The following is a 24,153-nucleotide window of genomic DNA, read 5'->3' as shown; positions in this document are numbered from 1 at the left end:
TTTTGGCATTGCAGTGTGAGCTCTTTCCCTTCTGCCCTTCTGCTGGTCATTTCTCCCCATGCTGACAGCAAGGAGACCACAGTGGCTGATGTCCCAGCCTCCACAGGGTCATGATGTATGTCCCCCATTGCTGTCCCCTTGTCCCCAGCCCCGTACAGGTTGGTCAGGTGCAACTTACCCTTAGTGAATCCTTCTGTGCTCCTCACAGCCACCACCGTGTCTTCGCTGGAGCACTGAGTGTCCAGGAGGACATGTTGCATCTTCTTCCTCAGGACTGAGTGGAAGATGCTCAACCTCTAGCTTCCCAAACCACCTTTCTGTTCCCTTTGTAGCTGGCCATGATTTCTGCCTTTCTCCACCATTCCTGTGCTCTTGCAGAGGTGATGGAGTGTGGCCTTGCAGTGCTGTGCTCCAGCAGCACACCTGCACACCCCAGTCCTGTCCTGTGTGCCCTGGCTGTGTCCAGGTGTGCCCAGCTAGTCTGGACCTCAGCCTTCCTTCTGGATCCTGCCTTTCTCTGGATGTACCTCTGAGATGCTGGAGCCTGGGGCTGAGGGGCACATGCTCAGTGAGAATACTGAGGTTCTGGTCTGGGGAAGGGAAAGCAGTGCAGGTGTCATTGCTCTGCAAATCACTGGTCCGAGACCGGAGCAATACCAAAGCCAGGTTCTTCTATTAAGGGACCAGGGAGAGACTGAGAAGCAGTGGCAGAAGTTACATCATGGGGAAATTCCCACTCCCAGAGGCTGGGAGGAGAAATTTGCATCGATGATGACCTCCGGCCTCCCACCAGTCCGCTCGCAGGGCAATGTGCTCCTGTGTCCTGCTCTCCGCCAGCTCTCCCTTGGCCCAGTGGTTTGGGTCCATCCTTGCTCTGCCGCTGCCTTGACCTCCGGCTGTGATGCCCTGGTTCTGCTGCATGCCCAGGGGGACCCTTAGCACTTTCATGGCGTGGGAGGGGATGGGCCAGTCACACTGGGGCCAATGAAGAGGGTCCGGGTCCCTGCAGCCGTGCCTCACTGGTCCCATCTGCTGCAGCTCAGAGCAAACTTCTGCTTCTGCAGACACCGGCTGCACTTCTCCTTTGCACCCCCGAGAGACGGCGAGATCAGCAGGAGGCAGGACCATCCCAGAAAACCATCCCAAGGGCAGGGTGAGAGCCAGCAGGGCTGGGGACTTGCCCAGCGCTTGCCCACATGGCCCAGAGAGGGGTTTATGCTGACCTGAGGTTTGCCAAGGTGATGGGGGGCCAGAGCGGGGCCAGCCATGCACTGGAAGCAGGTGAGAGATGGCCTGAGCTCCCACGCTACCTCCACCATGCTCGGCCCCATGGACTCAGCCACTGTCCCTTGCCTTCTTCCAACAGCCCTCGGCACGGACGAAGCGGAGAGCCCCTACGAGACCACGCAGACAGCACCAGCGGGGCAGGATGAGGACAGGGCCCAGCCCAGCTCAGGTGACTGCTCAGCTGGCACCCGGGGGACCCAGGGAAATCCTGGCATTGTCAGAGGCGGGTGTTTCAGGGTGCTCCCACTCTCATATTTGAAGAGACGTAGTGCTCACAGGGTGCCACCTGTGCCATCATGCTGCCTGCAGGCAGGAGGTCCTGGAGCTGCCTGGGGCTTTCCATTGCACCAGGTGATAGCCATGGCTGGTTGTGTCTTGCAGGGTGCTGTTCCTGGCGGTGGTGCATCCCTGTGGGATTGTTGGTAACCTGCCTGCTGCTGCTGGTGGCCACGGTGACCATGGGGGCTTGCTGTGAGTTGAGGAGGGATGGGCCCTTCAGGGTTTGGGGGATAGCTGGGTGGCACGGGGAGAGGGAGGCAGCCTTGAGTGAACAGAGGGGTGAACAGGGGCATGACCACGCTTGTGGATGAGTCCCTGTGCCCTGTCTTGCCCATCCTTTCCCATCCAGCGTTGACACCTTTGCCTTTGCCATTCCGTCACCTCACAGTGCATTCCCATTGCTTCCCATTGCCTTCACTTTCTATTGCCCTTGCTCTCATTCCCCTTGTCTTCAACTTGCCCACTCCACACCCTTCTCTCACCCTTCCTTGCCTCCCATTTACTCCTCTTCCTTTTCCCTTCTGATAACTTCCTATTGCCTTTCCATTGACTTCCCTCTACCTTCCATTGCCTTCCCACTGCCTTCCCTTTCCTATCCATTGCCTTTCCTTTGCCTCCCAGTAATATCCTTGGGGCTGCCTTGTCCTTCCCATGGTCCAGCCATGCCCCCTGGGCCCCGGGCAGGCTGGCTCAGTCCCGTGTCTGTCCCCCTTGCCCGGGGCTGCCCCATCGCCACGGCCCAGCTGACCCAGGCTGTCCCCAGACTGGCAGGTGACTCGCAGGATGCAGGACACCTCCCGGGAGCACGTGGCCGAGCAGGGCCGCCTCTCGCAGGAGGTGAGCGACCGGGAGCGGAGCCTGGAGCAGGCGCGGCTGGAGCTGGCGTGGGCCCGAGCGGAGCTGCAGCGAGCGTGGACGGAGGGGAACGGCAGCCGGGCGGAGCTGGGCAGGCTGGGCTCCGAGCTGCAGCGTGTCACGGGGGTCCTGGGGAGGACGCAGAAGGCGCTGCAGGAGTTGCAGGGCCAGCTCAACAGCAGCGAGAGCACGGTGGCCATCCTGCGCTCCTGCACGGCTATAGGTACGGCCGAGGAGGAGCAGGAATGGGGTACCCGAGGGGACTGGCTCTTTTGGCCGCACAGTGAGGACAGGGTGGGCTAAAGGCTGAAGCTCTGCCTGAAGCAGAGGCTGAGTCTGTGTTGCCTTCTGGGAAGATGTGGGGCTTTTTCTGGTCCCCATCACGGGGTTGAGCAAACACCTGAGCTGTACCCCTGCCTCCAGACTGCTGCCCATCGGGCTGGCTGCTGTACAGGGGCAAGTGCCTCTTCATCTCATCGGAGAAGAAGACATGGGAGGGGAGCAGAGATGAGTGTGAGAAGAAATATTCTCAGCTCCTGATCACCAAATCCTGGAGTCGCTGGACTGTGCCGGTAGGATGCTGGTGGGACCTGAGTTGTATCCATCCCTGGGCTTCCCAAGTGAGCCAGTACCACTCTGGGGGGTCCCGGGCTGCTGAAATGTTGGAGGATGCAAGGCTGACTTCTGGAGCACATGGCTGGTGGTGGACACAGGGCAAAGGGTCTTTGCCACCCCTGGATGTTTCCCAGGCTGGAGTGGAGCAACAGGGATGCTCAGCTGTCCTGCCCCAAGGACCTCCGGCCGTATGGTCCCCTTGGGGAGATGACTGCCCCCTGCAAATACCACAGCATGTAAGTACCAATCAAAAAGCCATTAAAAGACCCTTATTCTTCTTTCCAAGACCTTCCTGAAGAATGCGGACATCCCATACTGGATTGGGCTGCAGAAGAGCAGCTTCCCCTGGTATGACTATGGCGGGCTGGAGGAAGTGTACCCAGAAGGAGAGGGTGTCTCAGATGTCTGGTTCTGGGTGGATGGCTCCCTTTATGAAAGGTATGTGGCAGTGTGGCCACTTGCTGAAATCCCCTGTCCTCCAGCATGGCTTTAGTAAGCAGTTTGAATCTCGCCCATACCCAGTCTCAGGCTCAGGTACTGGGCAAAAAGGAGCATCAAAGCTACTGAGGCTCAGAGGAGGTGGTGCAGTGGTGGGATGAAGTGCTTAGAGCCCATCTAAGTAGAAAGCCAGGACTTGAGGGGAGGCTTGTGCAGGGGAGGCATGGGCAGGAGGCAATGAGAAGGGACAAAAGAAGCCACAAGTTTTATCTGGGGCATAGCCAAAGCTTCTGAACACCATCTCCATCCCTCACGTGCTTCCCCAGACCCTCCTCAAGGGGAAATCAACCCTTCACACCCACAGAGGGTCCTGAGCTCCTCCCTGGCACATGCACCCCTTCCCCATATTGCTACTGCTTCCTCTTGTGGTGTCTGAGAGCAGTGAGGAGGAACAGACTCATCTGGCCCAGTGCAGGGTGCCCACCTCCTACTAGCTGCCTAACCCTCAGTCCTCAGCCCCAGCATGGGGTGCTGCACCCCACTGTGGTCTCTTGGACCAGGGGAGCTCCTTCCACCATATACTTGCCCCTGGAGAGGTGGAGACAAGGTCTCTCCACATCCTGGCACTGCAGGGATGAAATATCCCCCAGCAGCCAGGCTGAGGTTCAAGTACAAAGTATGTTGAGGTGGTCATAACCTTTTGCAGAGGGCTTCCTCTTTCTTCCCAGTGAAGGGTAGGGATGTATCAGCTGAAGCTCCAGCCCGTGGAATCAGGAGGGGAGGGTGAGGGGATCTCTACTTTGCAGCATTCATCCCCTCCCATATGAGCAGACATCAGCAGCCACAGCTGCCTGGGCTGGGGGGTGGTGGGTAGGGTGGTGGCAGCTCCCTTGATGTGCCCATCCAGGCCGTGGCAGTGGAAGTCAAACGGGTCCTGTGCCGTAATAAGTCATGGGAACATCAAGCCTGCCCTCTGTGCTGGTCCCAAAGACCTGAACTTCTGGATCTGTGAGAAGGAGGCCGGGCCAAGCTCGCCTTTCATGTGATGTGATGGCATCTGAGCCCAGCACTGCTGTGGTGAGTGTGCTCTGCTGAGCCCTGGGGTGCACAGGGCCCATGGGGTTTCTGAGGAGGAAAGAGGGGATCCTGGGCATTTGTGTGGGGCATGCTGACCTGCTTCCTTGGAAAGCAGGAGGGATGCAGGCATCTCCCTGTGCTGAACAGAGCCTGCATTCACCCCTTTGCTGCCATGGGAACAGCAGGGATAGCAGGGGTAGCTCAAAAGGTCCCCTATAAGCTTTGGTGCAGCAAAGGCACAAGATTGGGGAAAACTGCAAGCTGCCTTCCCAGTGCCACTGTGTGGGGTGGTGTCTGGGCAGCACCTCACACTCTACATCTGCCTTCCTTTGCAGCACCTGCACGCTGCACCACCTCTGCTTCAAGCCCTTGCTGCACCCATGCCTGGGATGATACATCCGAGCAAGCAACCCCCTTCCCTCTCACAGACCCCTGCCCATGGGCTGCTGAGGTCCTTCTCAGCCATGCCAGGGGATGCTTTGGCATCATGCAGGCTGGGGTAGGCATCAGCAATGGTTGTTTTCCTTCCAGCTCATGTGCTTCAGCAGAAGGGACAATGCTGGGCCCCACAGCTCAGCCCCACACCTGCATGGGAGCATGATGGGTCTTCCCAACAGCAGGGTTGATGTGCAATGGGGACCCCAGATCCAGCCCCAGTGCTCAGTGCTGCATCCCTGCAACATCCCCAGCATGGAGCGAGCTGCCGTGCTGGCGTGCAAGGATGTGGGACTCAGGGAGGGCAGAGCCCCATACCCAGCCAGGTCACCTCCTCACACCAGAAACCTTCTGCCAGGCCCCATCTCAGGAGCAGCTTGGCCACAGCTTTTAGCAGAAACCCACAAAAGAACAGCGTAGGCATAGCCTCAGCACCCCAGTAGCAAAGCTGCGCCTGAACCCACCAGCATCTTGGTTTTTGGTTTTGTTTTGCTTTTTTGCTAATTAAAGAGGAATGACCTTTAGGACTGTGCAGTGTGATAGCACCTTTCAAAAGCGAAAGCAATGCTGGTGCTTGCTGGCAGACCGACAGCACTTTGTGACACAAGTCACCAGGACTTAAAATAGTTACTACACACCAGCACATGTGAAGATTAAACAAAATAGCCCTGATGTAACATTGCAGCCAGGCAAGAGGAGAGGAAGTCATGTTCAACCAGGCGAAGATAGTCTCAATCTATTACGGGGTCGTGTGTGCCATATATAGTTGATTAATTGCTGTGTGATTAATAGCTTGCTTGCTGAAGGCAGGCTTTTTGGAGGTGGCATGTGTCCTGTCTTGTCCAGTGGATAAACCCACCATGTAGCAATAAAGTGACACAGCTTGTTGGCTCTTTGCTTTCTTGTGTACCACTGCAAACATGATGCTAACTCACAGAATATAAATTATACATGGGATTTAACCAAAGCCAGTTCAACTGAGATGGCCACTATGGGGTCACTGAGGTGTTGGGTTGAGCCATGTTGGCTTATTGTCCCTGAGGGGCTCCCCTGAAGCAATCCTTTGGGGTTGGGCTCCCCTCTGTGTCTGATGTGTATCCATGAGACAAAAGCAGCAGCCTGAGTTGCTGGGACATTCAGTTTTTATTGAACACTTTAAATAAGCTGGGTATATATTACTAGCAATTATTATTATTATTAATAATATTAAAAAAAACCAAACCACAATAGTTCTGCATTCACCAGTGCATTGTGCAGGAGGGAGGAAAGCCGGCTCCCACCCTTGCCAGGGGCAGGGCAGCCTGGCCAAGCTGCCCACCAGCCCCTTATCCCCTGTGCCAGGATGGCACTGCAGCCCTGTGTACCAGGGGGATGCAGGGTGCTGTGCCGGCTCAGCACCCAACCCTCAGCTTTGGGTGGCCAGAGGCAACCCCAGTGCTGGCAATCCTTCCCATGCACTGCCCCATGGGCATCGCCCTTCTCCTGGCCCCCTGCATACCCCTCCCCACTGTGGATAGGCTGTGCTCCCCATTTGTGGGGAAGCACAGGGACACCCACCAGCCCCACAGTATCCCCAAACACTCACATACACATGCTGACCCCCTCTGCCCAGCCCTGCTCACCCCCCCCAGCCTGGGGGGCTGCAGGGGGGGCTCTTGGTTCTCCTGGGGGTGCAGGCTCAGTGAGCTCCTGGAGGGAGAGTCCTATGTCCAGGGTTTGAGCTCCAGGGACCCCACAGGGGACCAGCCCTGCCACATAGGGCAGTGCTGGAGCCTGCTCAGGGCAGGGGTGTTATTGCACTTCAGTCCCTGGCAGGGACCCAGCCCACCCCTGGGGCTCCCCGCAGATCCCCAAGGCTGATCCTAGTGGGATGGGTGCTCGAGTGCCTGGGCAGCTCTGTAGCAGCCAAGGCACCACAGCCACCAGTGACCACCAGCAACAGATCAAGTGAGGAGGTGGGAATGCACTGGGCCCCTGCACCTCCTCAGGGGGGGTCTGAGGGGCAGCTGGACACAGCCATGCTCCCCAGAGATCCCTGGCACTAGGACTGTGCCTCCGGCAGCTTCAGGCTGGGCTCTGCCAGCACTGACCCCGGGACTTTCTGGTGGTGTCCCCGGTCATGACAGAGGAGGCTCTTGGGCTCGCAGTTGAGGTTCTGGTAGCGAGGTGGGCTCGGTGCTGGCCGGTGGCAGAAGGAGGTGAAGCTGAAGGGCCCCAAGCAGCAGCCAGGGCAGGGCAGCACCTCATCCTGCTCCAGCACCACACCAGAGCTGTGCCCGGGCAGCATGACCGAGCGCTCCGTCCGCTCCAGCGCAGCCGCACAGGAGATGCTCAGCTCGGAGAAGCCGTGCTCCAGCCCGCTGCCCCAGGCCAGGGGTTTGCTGGCCACCACGTGGTTGTTGTTGAAGAGGAGCCCATTGGGGGCTCTTGGATCCGGCTGCCAGGGTTGGGCACCCGAGGATGCCGTGCGGATGAAGTTGTTGTTGGGGGGTGGCAGGGGGGGCTGCGGTGGCTCGAGGCTGTCGGAACCGTAGTCCATCCGCTCCTCCGCCCTGGGGCTGGAGGGGGAGGCTCGCCCCCGAGCTGGAGGAGGAAGGAGGGCAGGGGGCTGGGGGCTGTTGTTGAGGTGGCAAAAATCCACACCCAGCACCGGGCCCTCCCGGCGTGGCAGCTCGGGGGAGGAGGGCAGTGAGTGGCATCTACGGGGGGTGGCAGTGGGGGACGAGAAGTCACACTGCACCTCCACGGCAGGCTCGGGTGTCACGGGGGTGCTGAGCTGGAGTGGGGCGGGAGGTGGCAGGTCGAAGGTGAGCGAGATGACCGACTTGCTCGGTGTGTCAAAGAGCTTGATCTTCCCCCCCTTCAGGTCCTCACGCTGGGAGAAGGGGTTGACACGGGGGGATGTCTCCTTGGTCCTGGCCCCGCTGTAAGGCTCCGGCGGCCGCAGCAGGGAAGGGGATTTGGGGGGGAACATGTCAGACTGGCTGCGGGACAGGCGCTGGTCTGGCTGCAGGTGCTGCGTCCCCAGCTCACGCAGGGGGGACTGCTTGGTGCATCCGGCTGCCCTCCCGGCTACCCCTGGGCACATGGACAGGAGCATGTCACCAGCTGCCAGCAGCTCCAGGTGGGGACCATGAGGTGTCATGGGTGCTGGGGACCCAACAACCCAGGGGCACAACCCCCGGGGAGGGGAACAGTGACTGGTTCCATCCCGCAGACCTTGTGCAACCCCAGCCTCCTTCCCCTACGGGGAAGATGGGATGGCTGTGGGCTAATGGGACACCCCACATCCCCTCTCCTTGCATCCCCCATAAGGCCTGTCCCTGGGACACCCACGTACCATTGTGTGCAGCTGCTGTGCTAGGCGTGGGCAGGCTCTCCCCAGTGCTGAAGAGGGTGGTCCCAGTGCCCTCCAAGCCCAGCTGGTGCTGCAGGACAACCTCCAGGCACTGAGTGATTTCCAGGAACGAGGGGCGGGAGGTGGGCTCCATCTGTGAGCAAGAGGGGTTACGGGTGAGCTGTGCAGCCCACCCCAGCACCCCAGAGAGCCCTGCCCAACAGAAACAGCTCCCTGCCTCTCCCCCAACATCTCCCTGTCCTGCCCCAGCTGAGACTGGAGGGAGGCTCACACTGCAGCAGTGGAAAGTGAGCTGGAGGAAGGCTGCCGGGCAGTCGATTCCCACCATGGTGCGGAACGTGGCGATGTCCAGGCCAAAATCCTGTGCCAGGGAAATGAGGAGTAGTGAGGTTGGGGGCTCTGGCATTTCCTCCAAGTTAGGTCAAGGTTGGGGGATGCTGGCGCACAGATTCCTCCCGCTCTCTGCCTGAATGCTATCACCCCCTTCTCCCACTTGGTCTGACTCCAGGCTCCAAGGACAGGTTACTGGTAGAGAGCAGCCCTCCCTAGGGAGCAGCACTTGCTGCTGGGAGACATCTGGAACACCAGCACCCCTGCCCCAAGACGCAGGGCAGCTTCTCCACAGAAGCATGGCACCCCTCACTTGGCAAAGCAGCCCCAGCCCCGGTGTCACTGCCCACTGCCCCCCCTATGCCATCCCCATCCCCAGGAGTCACCTCAGTGCGGGGCAGGTAGTCGGGGTCAGCGGGGACGCGGGCGATGGTCTCGCAGAGGATGATGCCGTATGCAAACACATCGGCCTGCAGGGAGCAGGGAGTCACTGCAGCCACAGGGTGATCTGCCCACCTTTTTGTGAACACACAGCCCCTCCTTGCCCCCCATGGAGCCCTGCCAGGGGCCCTGCCACCTCCCCACCAGGGGGCCCCACAGCCCTGTTCCTTCCCTCCATGTGCCTCACTGCCCCCACCGTGCAGAATCCTGCAAAGCCCTGGTGGTACCCGGCTGGACACAGCCCCACGCGCGGCAGTCACAGAGCCTCCTCACCTTTTCGTTGTAGATCTCCCCTCGCAGCACCTCAGGAGCCATCCAGTATGGGGAGCCCACCACAGCCAGTGGCTCCTTCTCACAACCCTCACTAGGAGACATGAAAGGACATCAGGGGCTGCCCTCAGCCCCCTGCCCCTTTCCAACACACTATTCATTGCTAGGGCAAGTCTGGATTGTCATCTCCACCTCCCTGCCTAGGCTAAGCCTCCTCCATACATCCCATGAGCTCTCCTTCCCAGTCACACCATCCCCTTCTCCATCCCCTTCAAGCTAGCCCAAAACATATCCACCTGACCCCAAGATCCCACTGCTGGACCATCCCCACTGTCCCTCATTCCTGGCCTTCTAGCTGCATCCCAAATGTCCATCTCTCCCCAGATCCTGCTCCAAGTGGGCTGGAAAACCTCTCACTCCAAGGATGGGGATGGACACTGCCCACGCACCTGTAGGTGGGGATCTTCTCTGCCAAGCCGAAGTCACCCACTACAGCCGTGTAGCCATTGGCCTCGCAGCGCACCAGGCAGTTCTGGGGACACAGGAGGGCTCTGTCACACCGACCATGCCAGTCCTGCCTGGCTAGCAACCACTACCAGGATGCCCTGGCACAGCATGGCCTCCTGCTCCCCAGAGCTCACCATGCCTGGGGAAGCCCCACATGGGTGTGGGACAAGAGCAATGAGATGCCTTGGAGCATCCCGTACCTTGGAGGTGAGGTCACGGTGGAAGATGCCCTTGGAGTGCAGGTAGCGCAGGCCACGGGCAATGTCGAGGGCCAGCTTGACACGCATGGACCAGGACAGGGGCACAGGGCTGTCCAGCAGCTGCTCCAGGTTCCCACCGTTGATGTACTGATGGGAAGAGCCAGGACATCACATCACTGTGACCCCTCCCCCCTCAGTAGACCTTGCCCTGCACATGTGCCACAGGCTGAGAAAGTGTTTCCACAGCCATCAGTGTCCCCTTCCCAAGCCTGCAAGAACGCTGAGACTCAGGGCCACTGCCCTGCTCTCACCTCTGTCAGTGCATGCAGCTGTCCTTGGTGTACACACACCCCCATGAACCTGCAAGACAGAGGAGACATGAGAGTGGGGCACAAGGGGCACCAGCCCCGGGAGCTCATCCAGCAGCAGTGGATGCTCCAAACACACCCTGCTGGGGAAAGGGTTGCAATGGAGATGGGTAGCAGGGGAGCAGCTCCCACCTGAGGATGTTGGGGTGTGAGAGGCGATTCATCAGCTGCACCTCCCGCAGCATGTTGGCCCGGTTGCTGGTCAGCTTGTTCATCTTCAGCACCATGATCTGCCCTGACTGGCGGTGCCGCACCTGCAGCGGGGCGTAGGGGTGGCTGGGCCTGTATCTCCACATCCCCTCTGGACACCAGCCTGCACCCAGCACCCAACCCAGCCTTAGGGGTAGGAGATGAGCACCCCACACACCCAAGGCATGGAGCACCTCAGGGACAGAAAGGGGAGGGTCTCCTAGCACAGCAGCACCCCAGGGACCCCCAGTGCTCATGACACACATGTCCATCCCCCCTGGGGCACCCTGTTAGTTCCACTCCCCCCACCACACTACACTGCCCAGAAAGGCAATAGCAGCTCCTGCAAGCTGAGCCCCCAACCCTGCTTCAAGGACAGGTAGATGCAGGACTGAGGTGCAGTAGAGAGGCCTTTTTTTGAGTCAGTACCTCCCAGCCAGACATGGGGTAGATGACTTCAAACCAGTCCTGGGATGGGCTGACACTGCCCTGATGCATGACCCTAGCCCCACAGGGCACGGCACAGGGACAAGACTGTATATTTACAGCCCAACGCTGTCATTCGAGCTGGGGCCCTGGCCCCCCTCCAGGAACAACAGCTGGAAGCACAGGCAAGGACAGACACCCCCCTCCTTCTGCAGCCCCCCGCTACGTGCAGGGTGACAGATGACCATGGGATCCCCTGCCTCTGCACTGTGCTGAACATCCCCTCCTGAGCAGGCTCAGGGGGTGGGGTGGGACCCCCCTCCCTCCAGAGCAGCAGCTGGTGTGGGAGACACCCTGGCAGATCCCAGCTGCCCCCCAGCACACGCCGGGCTGTGTGTGGAGGCGCAGGCATTCCTCGACACTGCCGTCAGCTCCCTGCTCTTCTCCTTTTTAGTCAATGCTGGTTGAGGCTGCTGTGCTGGTGCCAGCCCGTGGTCTGCCCCGCACCACAGGAATTGCCTCCCTGGGCAAAACACCCAGGGTCTGGCCAAAGGCAGGGTACTCATTGTCCCCTATCCTGCTCGCAACCCAGCCCCTGTCCCCATCGTGGCAGGGGGGAGGCTGCTGGTGGCGTGGGCCCTCTGAGGTTCTGTTCTCACTCCACAGCTGGCATTGCTTTAGTGAAACAAGGTCCTGGGGTGCATGCTGAGATGGGGACCCATCCAGCACCCAGTACTCAGGGGATGGGAAGCAGACCGCACCCACAAAGGGTCTGGGGTTGAAATCAGTGTTTTATTAAGATCCCTGGGCATGTCTAGGGGAACCAAGGACAACCCTGGGCAGAATGAAAGTCAGAGGCAATAATCATCCAATGTGACCTGGCCATGCCACCCCAGCTCACTGAATTCATTGAGAAGCTCTGAATAATTCAGTAGCTGCCTGCCCCTGGGCATCCTGCTCTGGTTACACCTGTGTCACCTCCAGCCAGCTCCAGCCAGCCAGCCTGGAACCCCTGCCTGAGAGCTGTAGCAGCAGAGACCAGGGTGGACCCTGCACAAGTGAGGAGGGGGCACCCCAGACACCTGCCATCTGGGTCCTTTAACCTGGCCCCCACCGTGGTGCAAAAAGGGAGGATGGGTTCCCACCATGTCTCCTCGCTGAAGGCAAAACCCATCCCAGGGTGACAGCAATGTTGCTTCCGTGGGGAGCATGGCTCCTCCAGCTCTGTACACACCCAGGGTACACACTCCATCTGGTGGCACTCTGGGTCCTACTCATGCCCACTGCTCAGCTCAGCCTACCCCATCACTACCCTACAGTGCCTGACATGGATACCATCCCTGTCCTGGTGTCCTAGAGCTCCCTGTCCACACCTTGAAGGCACCCCTACCCCATCCCCACCATCCCTGCTTTCCTTCCAGCCCATCCACATGCACTGGGAAGCTGGAAGCAGCACCAGTCTCAATAACAGGGCTCCCAGCCTGGCTCCAGTGGCTGTGGAGGCTTTAAGGAGTGAGACCTGCCTGGCCAAAACTCCCTGCAGAGTCAGGGACAAAGGAGCCAGAGCCTGGAGAAGCACCAGTGCCCCTGGTGCTGTGTGCTGCCCAGCAAAGCCCAGCATTCCCAACTCATCTCGCTGGCGGCAGAGCTGCCTTCCCTTCCCTTCCCACGCTGCGTGGGGCTGGCAGGACTGGCTCGGTTGGTTTGGCTGGCACCAGGACCCGGCGCCAGGAGACCCGGCTCGACAGCACAGGCGGGCTCAGCCCCTGAGCATGGCTGCGGGTGGCAAGGCTCCGGCACCCACGGTGGAAATGCCGGGTGGCACGCACAGGGCTGGCACTCGATGGCCTTGGAATGTAGGGCTAGCTGGGTCCGGGCCACCAGCAGTATCCCTGCATCAGGGAGCAGTCCCCCCGCCCCTCCCACCTCCCTACTTCCCCCCTCCTGCCTCCCTCCCCTTCCCCTCCATAACCAGGATGTGCTCCTGGCTTAATTTCTCATTAACAAGCCTCCTGTTACTGCAGTGGGCTGGGTCAGGTCTGAGTGCAGCCATGTGGTGCCTTAACGCTTTAATCCTGGGGGAGGAAAGGTTTGGTGAAAGTCTTTCCCATGGGATTTCTCCCAGAAAACCCAGGAGCCCCCGGCAAGCACAGCACAGCCTGGTTACCCTTCTCCAGAGCTCCATCCCCGGGGGCCTGGAGTGCTCCATGAGGCTTCGAGGGCAGCCCCAGCTCAATGCACATTGAGCACGACCCCCCTGAGGGTGTCCAGCACTCCGAGATTGTTTTCCAGAGTCCCAGGACAGCCCCTGCCTGGCCTGGCAGGGAAGGGAGAAAACACTCTTGGGTTTTCCACTGCCTCCCACACATTGGGGGCCAGTTTACCCAGTCTGCCTGGATGCTAGCACCAGCCTTGCACCGAGAAGAAGCAGGCACAGCAAAGAAAGGAGCAATCCAAGACCCTGGCTGGGGGGGAAGGGCCCACACTAAGGGGGTTTTCCCCCCAGCCACCACCCAGAGAAGTCATCGGGCAGCAGAGCCATCCTGGGCAGGACGGTGTTCCCCCTTGCCTCTCCACACTCTGGCATGATGCCCAGGAATCCCAGCGCATTCCCTGGAGCTGAGCTCAGCCAGACAGCCATGCCGGGGTATGGGGGAGGACAAGCTCTCACTTATGAACCAAGCCCCTCACTGATGCCCCCCAGCACCCCACACGGCCCCTCAGTTGGCTGCTTTGTGGGGACACCACGGTGGAGCTGCGGTGGGGTGTGAGGGGGGGGGGGGGTCACGCAGCATTTCGGCCCCCATCCCATCTGTTGCCAGCGCACAGAGCTGGGGGATGGGACAGGGCTGGCTGCGGCCCCAGCCTGGGCACAAGGGATCTGAGCTCTTTTAACAGCGGAAATTAGAGTCTTATTTAAAGAGCATGCTAATCAGGGTGAGCAGACGGCCTGCTCCCTCCCTGCAGCCGGCACTCCTGTCTAGACAAGGGGGGCAGCTGTCCCACCAGTCCCCCACACCCCGGGGTCTCAGCAGCCAGCATCCCTGCACCCCACACTTGCATATCACCCCACTCGACACACCTCCCCCTGTCCCGACCCTGCACTGGAAAGGCACAAGACACACAGGGACATCACCCTGCACCCCTGGCCCTGCATCCCTGTTCTCCAGCAGGGAGGGGAAGATGGGAGGGCAGGCAGGGGAGCGAGCAATGCCGCCGGTAATCCCACAGCAATCCACAACAGCTGTGTCTGAGCTGCTGGGGATATACCAGTAGCACAACAGGTCTTCTGCTGGGTGGGACTGGAAAACCTGCTCACTGGGAAAGAGAATATGGTCGAGGTAGGCTTCCTCCAGGGAAGCAAAACGAGCAGGGCACACAGCACTTGCTCCTGAAGAACGCCAGAGCACCAGCAGCCCTCACCTCCTGCATTTCCAGGTGTGGCACCATGGGCACAGCAGGAGCCAGAGCATTGCCAGATGTCACCAGCAAGTCTGGAACACACCCTGTGACAGCTCAGGAGGGGTGCCAGCAGGTCCTGGACTAGTCAGCACATTGTGTTTCCAGTGCCTGGGGCTCCAGAGCAGCGACAGCAAGGCCAGGGCTGCTCCCGGCCTCGCCGTGGCTGGCTGACCTTGGCAAATTCACTTCCTCCCCGCCTGCCTTAGTCTCCCCATCTATGTCACACTGCTCCACCCTCCTTTGTAAAACAAGGCAAGGTCCACTGATGAAGGGCAGCAGATAAGAGACAGGGAGTTATGTCATTAGCTGCATGGGTAAATCGGAGTAAATACAAATTCTCAAAGGTTGGCGGGGAAGTTAGCAAAGGTAGGCGGATGGCAGCAGTGTGGAAGCCCTCTCCTGAGCTCTGCCAGTGCTGGGAACCACTAATCCCCTCCCTGCTACCCCCTCACCCTGCCCCTGGCACCATGGAACTGGGGCACTGGGCTGAGTACACCAAAGGACAGAATCAGCATCTCCAAGAGGACGTGAAGCACTGAGAGCTGGGTGTAAGGTGCACGTAGGATCAGTGAAGACCTCTGGATATAGCCCGCAGGAGAGCAAAGCCAGGATCCTGCCCACATCTCCAGTTTTTGGTGCAGACCACATGGTGGAAAGTAAGAGAAGGGTGTGGGGAAGAGATGCAACAGTGGTTTAAGGGCTGGAGAAGATGTCTGGCACAAACACGCCCAGCTCAATCTGCTCAGTCTATTGGAGGTGGAGAGGCAGCTCGCTGCATTGTCTGTTTGCCCAAGAAAACAACGTATCTGAAATCACACCAGGAAAGGCAACGGGAACCAGCTGCTCCAGAGCAAAACAGCCCAGCTCTGCATACAGCACAGCAGGGGATCAGCTAGGAACAATCCCTGGGGAGAAAAGGGCAGCTTTTTGTCACCAGTATCTCCTGTCCGGTCCGCACAGCCTTTCTGAGAGAAGCACTTGTCTGGAATGGGGCAGGGCTCAACCCAGGAGCAGGCTTAGGACACCAGGGATTAGACACACTGACCCCTTTGGCTTTGGCACTGAGAACAGACACATGGCCACGCTGGTACCCCAGCACCCTGCCAGGCCCTGGCTCAGCTGCACAACCTGTGCTACCTGCACAACGACAGAGATGTCCAGGTCCCCTCCCTGTCCCCTACATCCACAAAGCTGGAATGAGGCAGCACTCTGCAGCCTCATGAAGGAGGGCGCTGCAAGTGCCCACAGCCACAGAAAGCAACAGCAGGAACAAGAGAGGTGGGAGGAAAACAGGTCCTGCCCTGCCAAGCTCCATCCTCCTTGCAAGCTCAGGCAGCCAAACCCCAACTCAAATCCCAGGCCTGCCCCACCATCCTGCTGAGATCTTGGATGCAACCCACCACACGAGCACAAAGCCCCATCTGGCCCCCTCCTGCCCCTGTCTCGTCTCCAGCACACACACGTTGGCTCCTGCTGCCTCACCCTGTTCCCACTGCCCAACTTCCACCACTCCCCCAAATCCTATGTGCAAACAGCCCCACAAGAACATGAACAACGGGTGGGAGATGGAGCATTTTGTGGCTCCTGCAGGGCCATACCAGGAAGGCAAGGAGAGATCGTGGCCTGGCCAAGACACAGAAGCATCCATTATTAAAGAGCCGTATCCACGCCTGGCATTATTAAATGCCTCCCTCTGCTCTGAGGTGCTGCTGCGTGCTCCAAGCCAGAGATCAATAGCAGGAACCTGGCCAATGGGAAGGTCATGGCTCCACAGGGGCTGGAGGGAGCATGGAGGACAGGGAACCCTCTGCATGCCCACCATGGCCCTTTCAGGACACCTCTCCTGTGGCTGCTGTATTTTGGGGTCTCCTTGATGATATGGGGAAAGGCACCACGGTTGGAGAGGGACACAAGGTTCCTGCTGGGACATGGGCCACTCAGCTGTGCTGCATGTGGGAGCATGGTCCCATGCAAGGGATGTAGCACAGAGGTCCTTGGGACCATGGTGACTGTGATCAGAGGTGGCAGGGGTCCTGCCCAGCCCAAAGATGCTCTTTGAGGGTAGCAACACCACTAGAAACACAGCTTAGGATCAGTGCTTGTCCAACAGATTGTGACACCTGAAGTGATGCCTGGGATGAGAACAATGTGTGCACACACACCTCTCCTGGTTTGGGGACAGGTGGCCATGGCACAGCCCTTTTTCCCCTGAAGCACCATGTGGCTGGCCGGGCACCGTGGCTGTGCACCTCTGCCATGGTGTTGGGACTCAGAGCACCCCACCAGCACTCACGGACTCCTAACCAGGCTGTGGGTCACACATGGGAACCTCTGTTCTGGCAGTCCCAGAGACGACGGGTGACAAAGCCGGCTCCGTGGTGCCAGCCTGATGCCAGTCCCCGTGCTGCTCTGCCGAATCACACCCCTCTCCCAGACCTGGTCACCTTCAGGAGGCTTCTGTGGGGGTTCCCACACACCCACCTGCCCCCCAAATACTGGAACAAGCACAGCAAAGGCTGGAAACCACCCCGGAGTGGCTGAAGACTCTGACTGCACCCCTTTTCACAGGCACACCCAGGCACACCGGGCCTGGCGGTGTCAGGCTTTTGACAAAGGTCCCCGGGGCTGGGCTGCTCGCCATCCCACTGCTGCCCCGACCGCCCCCCACGGCCCGGCTTCAGAACGTTCAGCCTCCCCGGGCTGTAAACAGAACCGGCGTTCCCCTCCCCCTGCACGGAGGGATGGAGAACAACATCCCCGACAGGGACCGGGCTCTCCCCGCCCCACAGCACCGCCTCGCACCATCCTCTCGGACCTCACCCAGCTACCAGGGCTCGGGGCCGGGGGGCAGTCAAGGGGCGCAGACCCACCCACCCCCTTCCTCCCTTCCTCCAATCTCCCCACCCCAGCGCTGCGCGGGAGCCGGCGCTCCCTGGCGGGATGCCCAAACCCGGCGGGATGCCTTGGGGACCGCCATACCCGCTTCCCGCCCCGCACACCTTGAAGACCTCGGAGAAGAAGCCGGCCCCGATCTTCTCGCAGTAGAAGTCGTCGATGCGCGCCAGGGTGGAGACGGCGCTGCGCAGCGCCCGGTACGAGGAGGGCCGCAGCCGCCCGCAGCCCGGCCACGGCCCCGCCGCTTCCCCGGGTGCTTCGCCCTCCCCGGGACGCCGCGGCAGCTTCTCCCACTCCATGTCGGTCCCGCCGAGCACCCTCAGCGCCATTCACATCCCCGCCCGGGCAGCCCCGTGGCTGGGGCGCTGCCCACCCGTGACTGGACCCTTCTCCCCAAGCCCCCCCCACCACCCCGGTCCACGTTCCCCCCTCTCCGGGGCGATGCTAGCGGCGGCGCGGGGTGGCGGGGCGCACGGCCACCATGGCCCGCCAGCGGCCTGACCCCCCGCCGCGGCCCGTCGCTGTGCCTCCGCCACCCCGAGGCAGCGCTGGCACCGGTGGGGCGGGGACGGGGCGGGGACAGCTCTTAACTCCTTGGGACCCGTAGCGAGAGCTGCCGGAGCCTCCCCCCCCCGACACGCCCCTCCCTGCCCCGCCCGCCCTGATGTTCCCATGCAGCGGCGTCGCCCCCCTGCAGGGCTGTGGGGTGCCGAGATGGCTGCTTCTGAGGTTTGGGGATCTGCGCCGCCTGTGCGGGGCTTGGACAGACCCCGTGGACGCAGAGCTCTGATCCTGTCCTATCCCGGGTCCTGCCTTGTAGACCTAGGACTCTCTGTCCCCGGGATCCCACCTGGATGGATGCCCATTGCAAGTGCAGGATACTCGTTCTCCCCGGGGCCCTGCTCAGAACATCCTTGTAGCTATGGGACTCTTTTTCCTCACAGTGCCTGAGCGGATGGACCAAGGACATGGGGATCTGATCTTTGCAGACATCTATCCCCATACCAGCCAATTCCTCACATATCCTGCTGCCAGGATGAGACCCACGGGTACAGGCTCCCATCTCTCCTCACAGCCATCACCAGGCTGGATGGATGCTGTGGATGTGAGAATCTGCTCCTCCCTGCACCCACCCCTGCTTGAACATTGTCCTGGGGGTTGTGGGATCTGTCCTCTGGAGCAGCTGGGAAGCACAGCATCCCTATACCAGCGTGCCCAGTGCTTCTTGAACCTCTTTCACCTTTTCCTGGGCTCTCCCACTTCTCCCTGGTTTCCTCCTGCTTCCTGCTTCCCTCTCCTTCCCCCCCATCCCTTTTCCCTGCTCTGAGGATGATCTGTCCTGTCCTTCCCTCCCTGGGACTCCCAGCACCTGGATCTGTCCTTGCTCTGTCCCACACATTTCCCTGTTGCTCTCCTTGGCATCCGCCCCTTGTGCCATCTCCAGCTGACTCCCTGGTTACAGATGGCTCTGTATGCCCTGCACCACTCTAGCTGCTTTCCCTTCTTTCCATGTGGAGTGTCTCAAGGTGTGGCAGTTTTTGGCCTGTGCTTGGCTCTAGGTGCCACCAAACACAGCACAGAGACCATGGGCCATAGACCCGAAAGCTGTAAGTTTTCTTCCTTATCCCAGGAGGGAGAATAACCCTGAAAGCTAGAGCAGGTTAACAGAGCATCTGACATCTGCAGTAGGAGCAGACCCCTAGGAACACCTGGCAATTTTGCTATTCCAGGTTCACAGCAGGGACTGGGTCTGTCCAAGGCAAGTTTCCTACATGTGAGGAGTCAGAACCCGAGGCTGGGGCTTTGCCAGTCCCTATCTCTGGGGTCTGAGCCATTGCCTTCCTCACCAGGACTGCTCTAGCCCAGTCCCTCTGCCTGCCAGGGCATGTGCCAGGGATGCTGCTGCACCCATGGGGAAGCACCTTCTTGGGCTTCCCAAGCCTCATGTGTTTGTCCTGCTGACAACAGCCAGACAGAATGACAGGAGCAGCTTCATGGGCCTCCAGTGTGGGTCACAAAGTGTCTTTATGTGGGGACAGGACACTGCAATGGCCACCTGCAGCTGCTTAGGTGACAGCAGGTGCCTTCACTGCCTGCCTGGGCTCATCCCTGGTATCCAAAACCTGAGCAGCCTGCTGCCCCACAGCCCAGTTACCTCCAGCTGCTCAGTGGTACTGCTCAAGAGGAGCAAAGCCAGATCAGCTGGGACCAGAAGGAGTGCAAATATTGCCTCTCCCTTCCCTTGGACACATGTGAGCAGCATGACCTGAGGGTCAAGGCACTGCAGAAGATATGGGGAGTCCTGGTGAGGCATCTTGCAGAGAGAAGCTTAGGACCATTGCTTGTTCAGTGCTCCTGCTACTTACAAGTGACTGGGTTTACATCCAATTAAGTTGTAATGGATAAATTAAATCCCTGGAGAAAGCCTGGACTCTGGAAATTGCTGCTGCAGGATTTACAGTCCCTTCTCTCATCAGCACTTGTAAATCTGCTGTGCTATTTCCACCATGCTCTGCTCCTGCCTGGCACAGCAGTGTTGAGCTGAGATGTGGCTAAAGGTCCCCAGCGCCCCAGATCCCTCCTGTGGTGCAGCCAGCTATGCTCTGGGCAGCTGGATGCAAAGCCAGGATGAGCTGAGCCTACAGCAAACCCCAAATTTAAACTCCTTAAGCCCTAGGAAGAGCACGAAAGAGGTCTCCGTTTCTGTGCTCTGATTCTGTGGAGCTGCAGAGAGAAGAAAAGGGGGACTGTGTCCTCTTTGTCCTTCTCTGTCTGAGCTCTGCATCCTCCCCCTCACATGGGGAGAAGGGAATAATAAACATTCTCCCCTGTGTGGTGTGAATGGTGCATCACCCAGGCAGAGCAGGAAGCCCAGGGAGAGGTGTTGGGGCTGGGGATGTCCCATAGGGCTCAGGGCACACCATGGCAGTGGGATGGCCAGTCTGTGTTCAGGGCATTGAGGGCTCCAGGGGGACTTCCAAGGAAGCATCCTGCTCACTGCATACCCACCATGATTCCACACCAGCACCTGTGGCACCACATCCTTATAGCACAGCTCTGGGTGGGATCAGTCTACAATAACTCACCTTGACCAAGGACTTGCCCTTCTCAGGGCTCCAGAGCCAGACCTGGAGCAGTTGACCCTTCTCCACCCATGTGCAAGGACCAATCTGTACCTGCAGCTTCTTCTCTGCAAACATTCAGGAAAATCAATGGCTGCTGCTTCTTGGCGGGTGTGGACATCCAAGGATTCCTGCAGAGAGCCAGTGTATGGAGCTGAGGCAGAGCAGGTACAAACTTTTGTTGCAGGAGGGTTCTCCAGCCTGGAGGGGCTGTGCAGACCCAGAGGAGAGTGGAGCACTGACTGGATCAAATGACCGACACCCTTTGGTTCTTTCTCCCAGAATGTGGGTGCATTATCTTGGCCCTAAGTGTCATCTCACCCCTGTCCCCTGACAACCACTGTTCTTTTCCCATGTTACCAGACATCACCTAGCAGTTCTCCACACCTGCCCATGTCCTGCATGTCAACCAGCTCCCTGGTTATGAGAGGGCCAGTTCCTGACAAACATCTCCCTCTTCTGCTCCATAGGAAGGATGAGGAGGAGATTGGGGGCACATCGGGGTGGGTTGCAGCCTACTTGGAGGCCTGGTCAGTGCAAGGAGCCAGGAGTGTTAGGGTGAAGGTCCCAGCCCCCGTGTTTTTTATTCAATCTGGTTACACCCAACAGCACACAAAATAGGTGATGCATCAGAACTACATTTCCCATCTCCCTGTGTGTTGCTGAGCTCATCATGCTCCACACCCAGCACCATGGCTGAAAGATGCTGCATCCCACATCCAGCTGCCAGCAGGGACTGGTAAGGTCCCCACTGTGAAGCTATATTGCTACTGCCCCCGTTTTCCTCCCTAGCACACCAGCTTCAAGGCCAATGCGGGGTTGTCTGCAGCAGGAGGGCTGCAAATATTTATTGTGTCATTACTTTTCTATGAGCAGAGTCAGCACAGCATCTGGCAGTGCTTGCCCAACCGCCTCCTGTTATCTCCTGCGGATGTTTCGCACACCTGGGTGCCCATACCATGATATCTGTGGAGGTAGCATCCATATCCCATCCCTGCCTTTTCATGGTGGCAGTAGTTTCAGCTTTCTGCTCTGCTTCTCCTCAAACAAACCCTGGTGCCCTTGCACAACAGTGTGGCAGGGGACTGAGTGGCCAGTGCCTGCCCTCAGCTGGTTGTGTCTCTTCTGGAAGCCCTGTGGCTGTGAATTTGAAAACTTTGTGAACACGGGTAAGAAAAACTCAACCAACCACCACCTCAGCGTGGGACAGGCAGCTCTGGCACTGGCTGCACCAACTGTGACCCACAGGGACATGGCATGCAGCCATGTGGGCACAATTACATCCTTGTAGTGAACCAGCACTATAGAGAGCTTCACTGGTCACCAGGACCTGGTCACCTTGTGCCATAGAGGTAGGGGCAATGCTACCACTTCCAGCATCTGTCACCCTGCTCCTGAACCAGCCTGAACAGCTTATCTCCCAGTACCTGCTATGCTTTCATCCTCCAAGGCTGCCCAGCACGTAACAGGGCTGCTCCTTGCCCTCCTGGCCTTGCCCTGGGCAGTGAGGATCTCAGCACCTCCACACTCACTGCAGGAGGTTGTGCCAGCCTTGCTCCATCTCCTGCCCTTTGCTGGGCTATTAGCAATACTCCTCAGACATAGTGCAGCGTCCCTGAAGTGCTTGTGGTTCTGCCAGACGTAAGGCAGGAGCAGAAACATGCCAAGAGCCTGATGTGGCTGTGAGGGTGGGATGAGCAGGACCACATCAGAGCACTGCCTTGGACTGGCCTTGGCTGAGCTGGTCAGAGCAACTCGGTCAGAGCAACCCTGTGACCAGGGCACCAGCTGCTGCAGAGAAGGGCAGGGTGCAGAGCTGGGAGGTCTCAGTGGGTCCTGGCTTATGGTTTTGGGAAGAGCCTTCACGTGTGGTTCATTGCTCTCCTTTGATTTGCAGGGCTTGACAGTGCTGCAGGGGGAAACTCAAAGCCAGCACAGCAATGTGGAGGGAAAGGCCAGTGAGGACTTGCATAGCTCAGCACAGTGCCTGCCAGAGACCCTACAGAACAAACCCGTGTGCAGAGTCCACCCTAGGGACCCTACATTAACTAACCAACAGCCTCAGCCTTGTCCTGCCACACACAGCTGTGTGTGAACAGTGTGAACAGTGGTGCTCTGGAGGGGCTGGAAAGTGAAGCACCAGCAAGGTAGGGCACTCCTTGTGACAGGGGACATTTCCCAGCTCCTTCTCTTGTCCCTGTCCTCTGGCCAGACCCTGACCAGGCAGGGCAGGCTGATGTAGCACAGGTTGGAGCGTGGCCCAGGGTGAGGAGAGGAGGCAGCTGTGCTGTGTTAGGTGTGGAAGTTGCCATTGTGCTGCTGCTTGTAGCCAATTCAATCACAGCTCTTTATTGCTTCTCCTGGCTGTTGGAAATCTCATTAAGTTTAGTGAGCTTCATGATCAGTGCTGCCAGCCTTCCTCATCTCCTGCCCTCTCCCATGAGTCAAGACATCCTGAGCTCCTAGGAAGGACATCAGCATATTCCATGGGGCCTGGGCAGAAAAATCTTCCTGCAACCTGGTGTACATGGAAGTGTGGCACAGACAAGGTGTGCTAGTGTCTGCCATGACAACAAGGGGAAGGAAAGGAGTTGTGGTGATGTTCCACGTGGGAACATCCATATAAAACAATACAGTGAGGGAGCAGGGCTGTCCATATACAGCAGCCTTGTACCCCATAGCAGGTCAAAAATAAGGAAGGAGAGTGGGGTCCTATTCAGCTATGTTAGTGGCAAATATGAGGCTGGTGCTCCCAGGCCAGCAACAGCAGAAGTAAGTGGTTCTTGAGCCAGGACAAGTGGTGGCAGTGCTGCTTTAACCTTGGGTCTCTGCAGGCTCCAGAAAAAGGTAGAGCTAAGATGAACAGGGCAGGGATTTGATCCTGCTGGGCCCTGCACACTGGAGCCCTGCTTCCAGACAGTACCTATATGCCACCACAGCACATTACTGCCTTTGATTACTGTGGCCTAATTTCTGTCCACTTGTGTCATTGGTGGTTGATCACCCCACCCTGCTGAGCCCATGTTCTACAGCAGATGATTGCACCAGCACTGGACAAACTGGTCTCCTGGGGTAACTACAGCCAGGAGAGACCCAGTGCTGCAGGCTGTGGGTAAGGAAAATGTGCTACCACCAGTCCAGCACCTGGGATGTAAGTGTTGATGCCCTGTAGCCTGTACTCTCATGAAGAAAGACCACCACAGGCATCCTGTAGCTGAGACCCCCAAAGGGAGGATGATACCTTCCTCGCAGTGACTTACAGAGACATCACCTCCCCCATGGTGGGGGTGAAGCAGCATCCACACTTCCCTGTAAACGTCTTCCCGTCTGGAAACTTGCCTCCCTGGCCTGGCTTGTTTCTTCACCCTGGAGTCTGGTGGATTTCTGCTGGACAAGGAGTGGGCCAGGCAAAGTGGTGTTTCCTCATAGAAGGTTGTTGCCTTCCCAAAGAGAGGGATGGGACCCTCCCTTTGTCCCCCCAGGTCCACTGTGGTGCTGCTGTAGGTCTGGTCAGGTTCTTCCCCTTGACTTGACCCTGGTCTAGAAGCACATGTGACTTTATGCACATATTTATACAACAAAGGGTAGCTGCTCCCCGT

General features: G+C 58.8%; 2 protein-coding genes across 2 annotated transcripts; one reads left to right on the top strand and one right to left on the bottom strand.

Annotated features, from left to right (window-relative positions):
• Window positions 1-762: 762 nt before the first annotated feature.
• On the top strand, window positions 763-5,121 carry LOC139789735 (B-cell differentiation antigen CD72-like). The gene is made up of 8 exons (XM_071730737.1): window positions 763-1,281; window positions 1,367-1,456; window positions 1,669-1,758; window positions 2,330-2,644; window positions 2,845-2,993; window positions 3,323-3,474; window positions 4,382-4,551; window positions 4,887-5,121. Exons 1-7 carry the CDS (start codon window positions 1,197-1,199, stop codon window positions 4,518-4,520), a joined length of 1,020 nt encoding a protein of 339 aa, XP_071586838.1. The 5' UTR covers window positions 763-1,196; the 3' UTR covers window positions 4,521-4,551; window positions 4,887-5,121.
• Window positions 5,122-6,110: 989 nt separating this feature from the next.
• On the bottom strand, window positions 6,111-17,865 carry TESK1 (testis associated actin remodelling kinase 1). The gene is made up of 10 exons (XM_071730483.1): window positions 17,537-17,865; window positions 10,593-10,714; window positions 10,404-10,452; window positions 10,093-10,239; window positions 9,835-9,917; window positions 9,389-9,479; window positions 9,061-9,144; window positions 8,616-8,705; window positions 8,327-8,477; window positions 6,111-8,064 (listed from the first exon to the last, which is right to left on the bottom strand). Exons 1-10 carry the CDS (start codon window positions 17,759-17,761, stop codon window positions 7,028-7,030), a joined length of 2,079 nt encoding a protein of 692 aa, XP_071586584.1. The 5' UTR covers window positions 17,762-17,865; the 3' UTR covers window positions 6,111-7,027.
• Window positions 17,866-24,153: the final 6,288 nt, after the last annotated feature.

This window comes from Heliangelus exortis, chromosome Z, assembly GCF_036169615.1.
Source record: "Heliangelus exortis chromosome Z, bHelExo1.hap1, whole genome shotgun sequence".
NCBI classification, from domain to species: Eukaryota; Metazoa; Chordata; class Aves; order Apodiformes; family Trochilidae; genus Heliangelus; species Heliangelus exortis.
The sequence above is the reverse complement of the archived record's forward strand: the minus strand, read 5'-3'. Positions and strand labels throughout refer to the sequence as shown.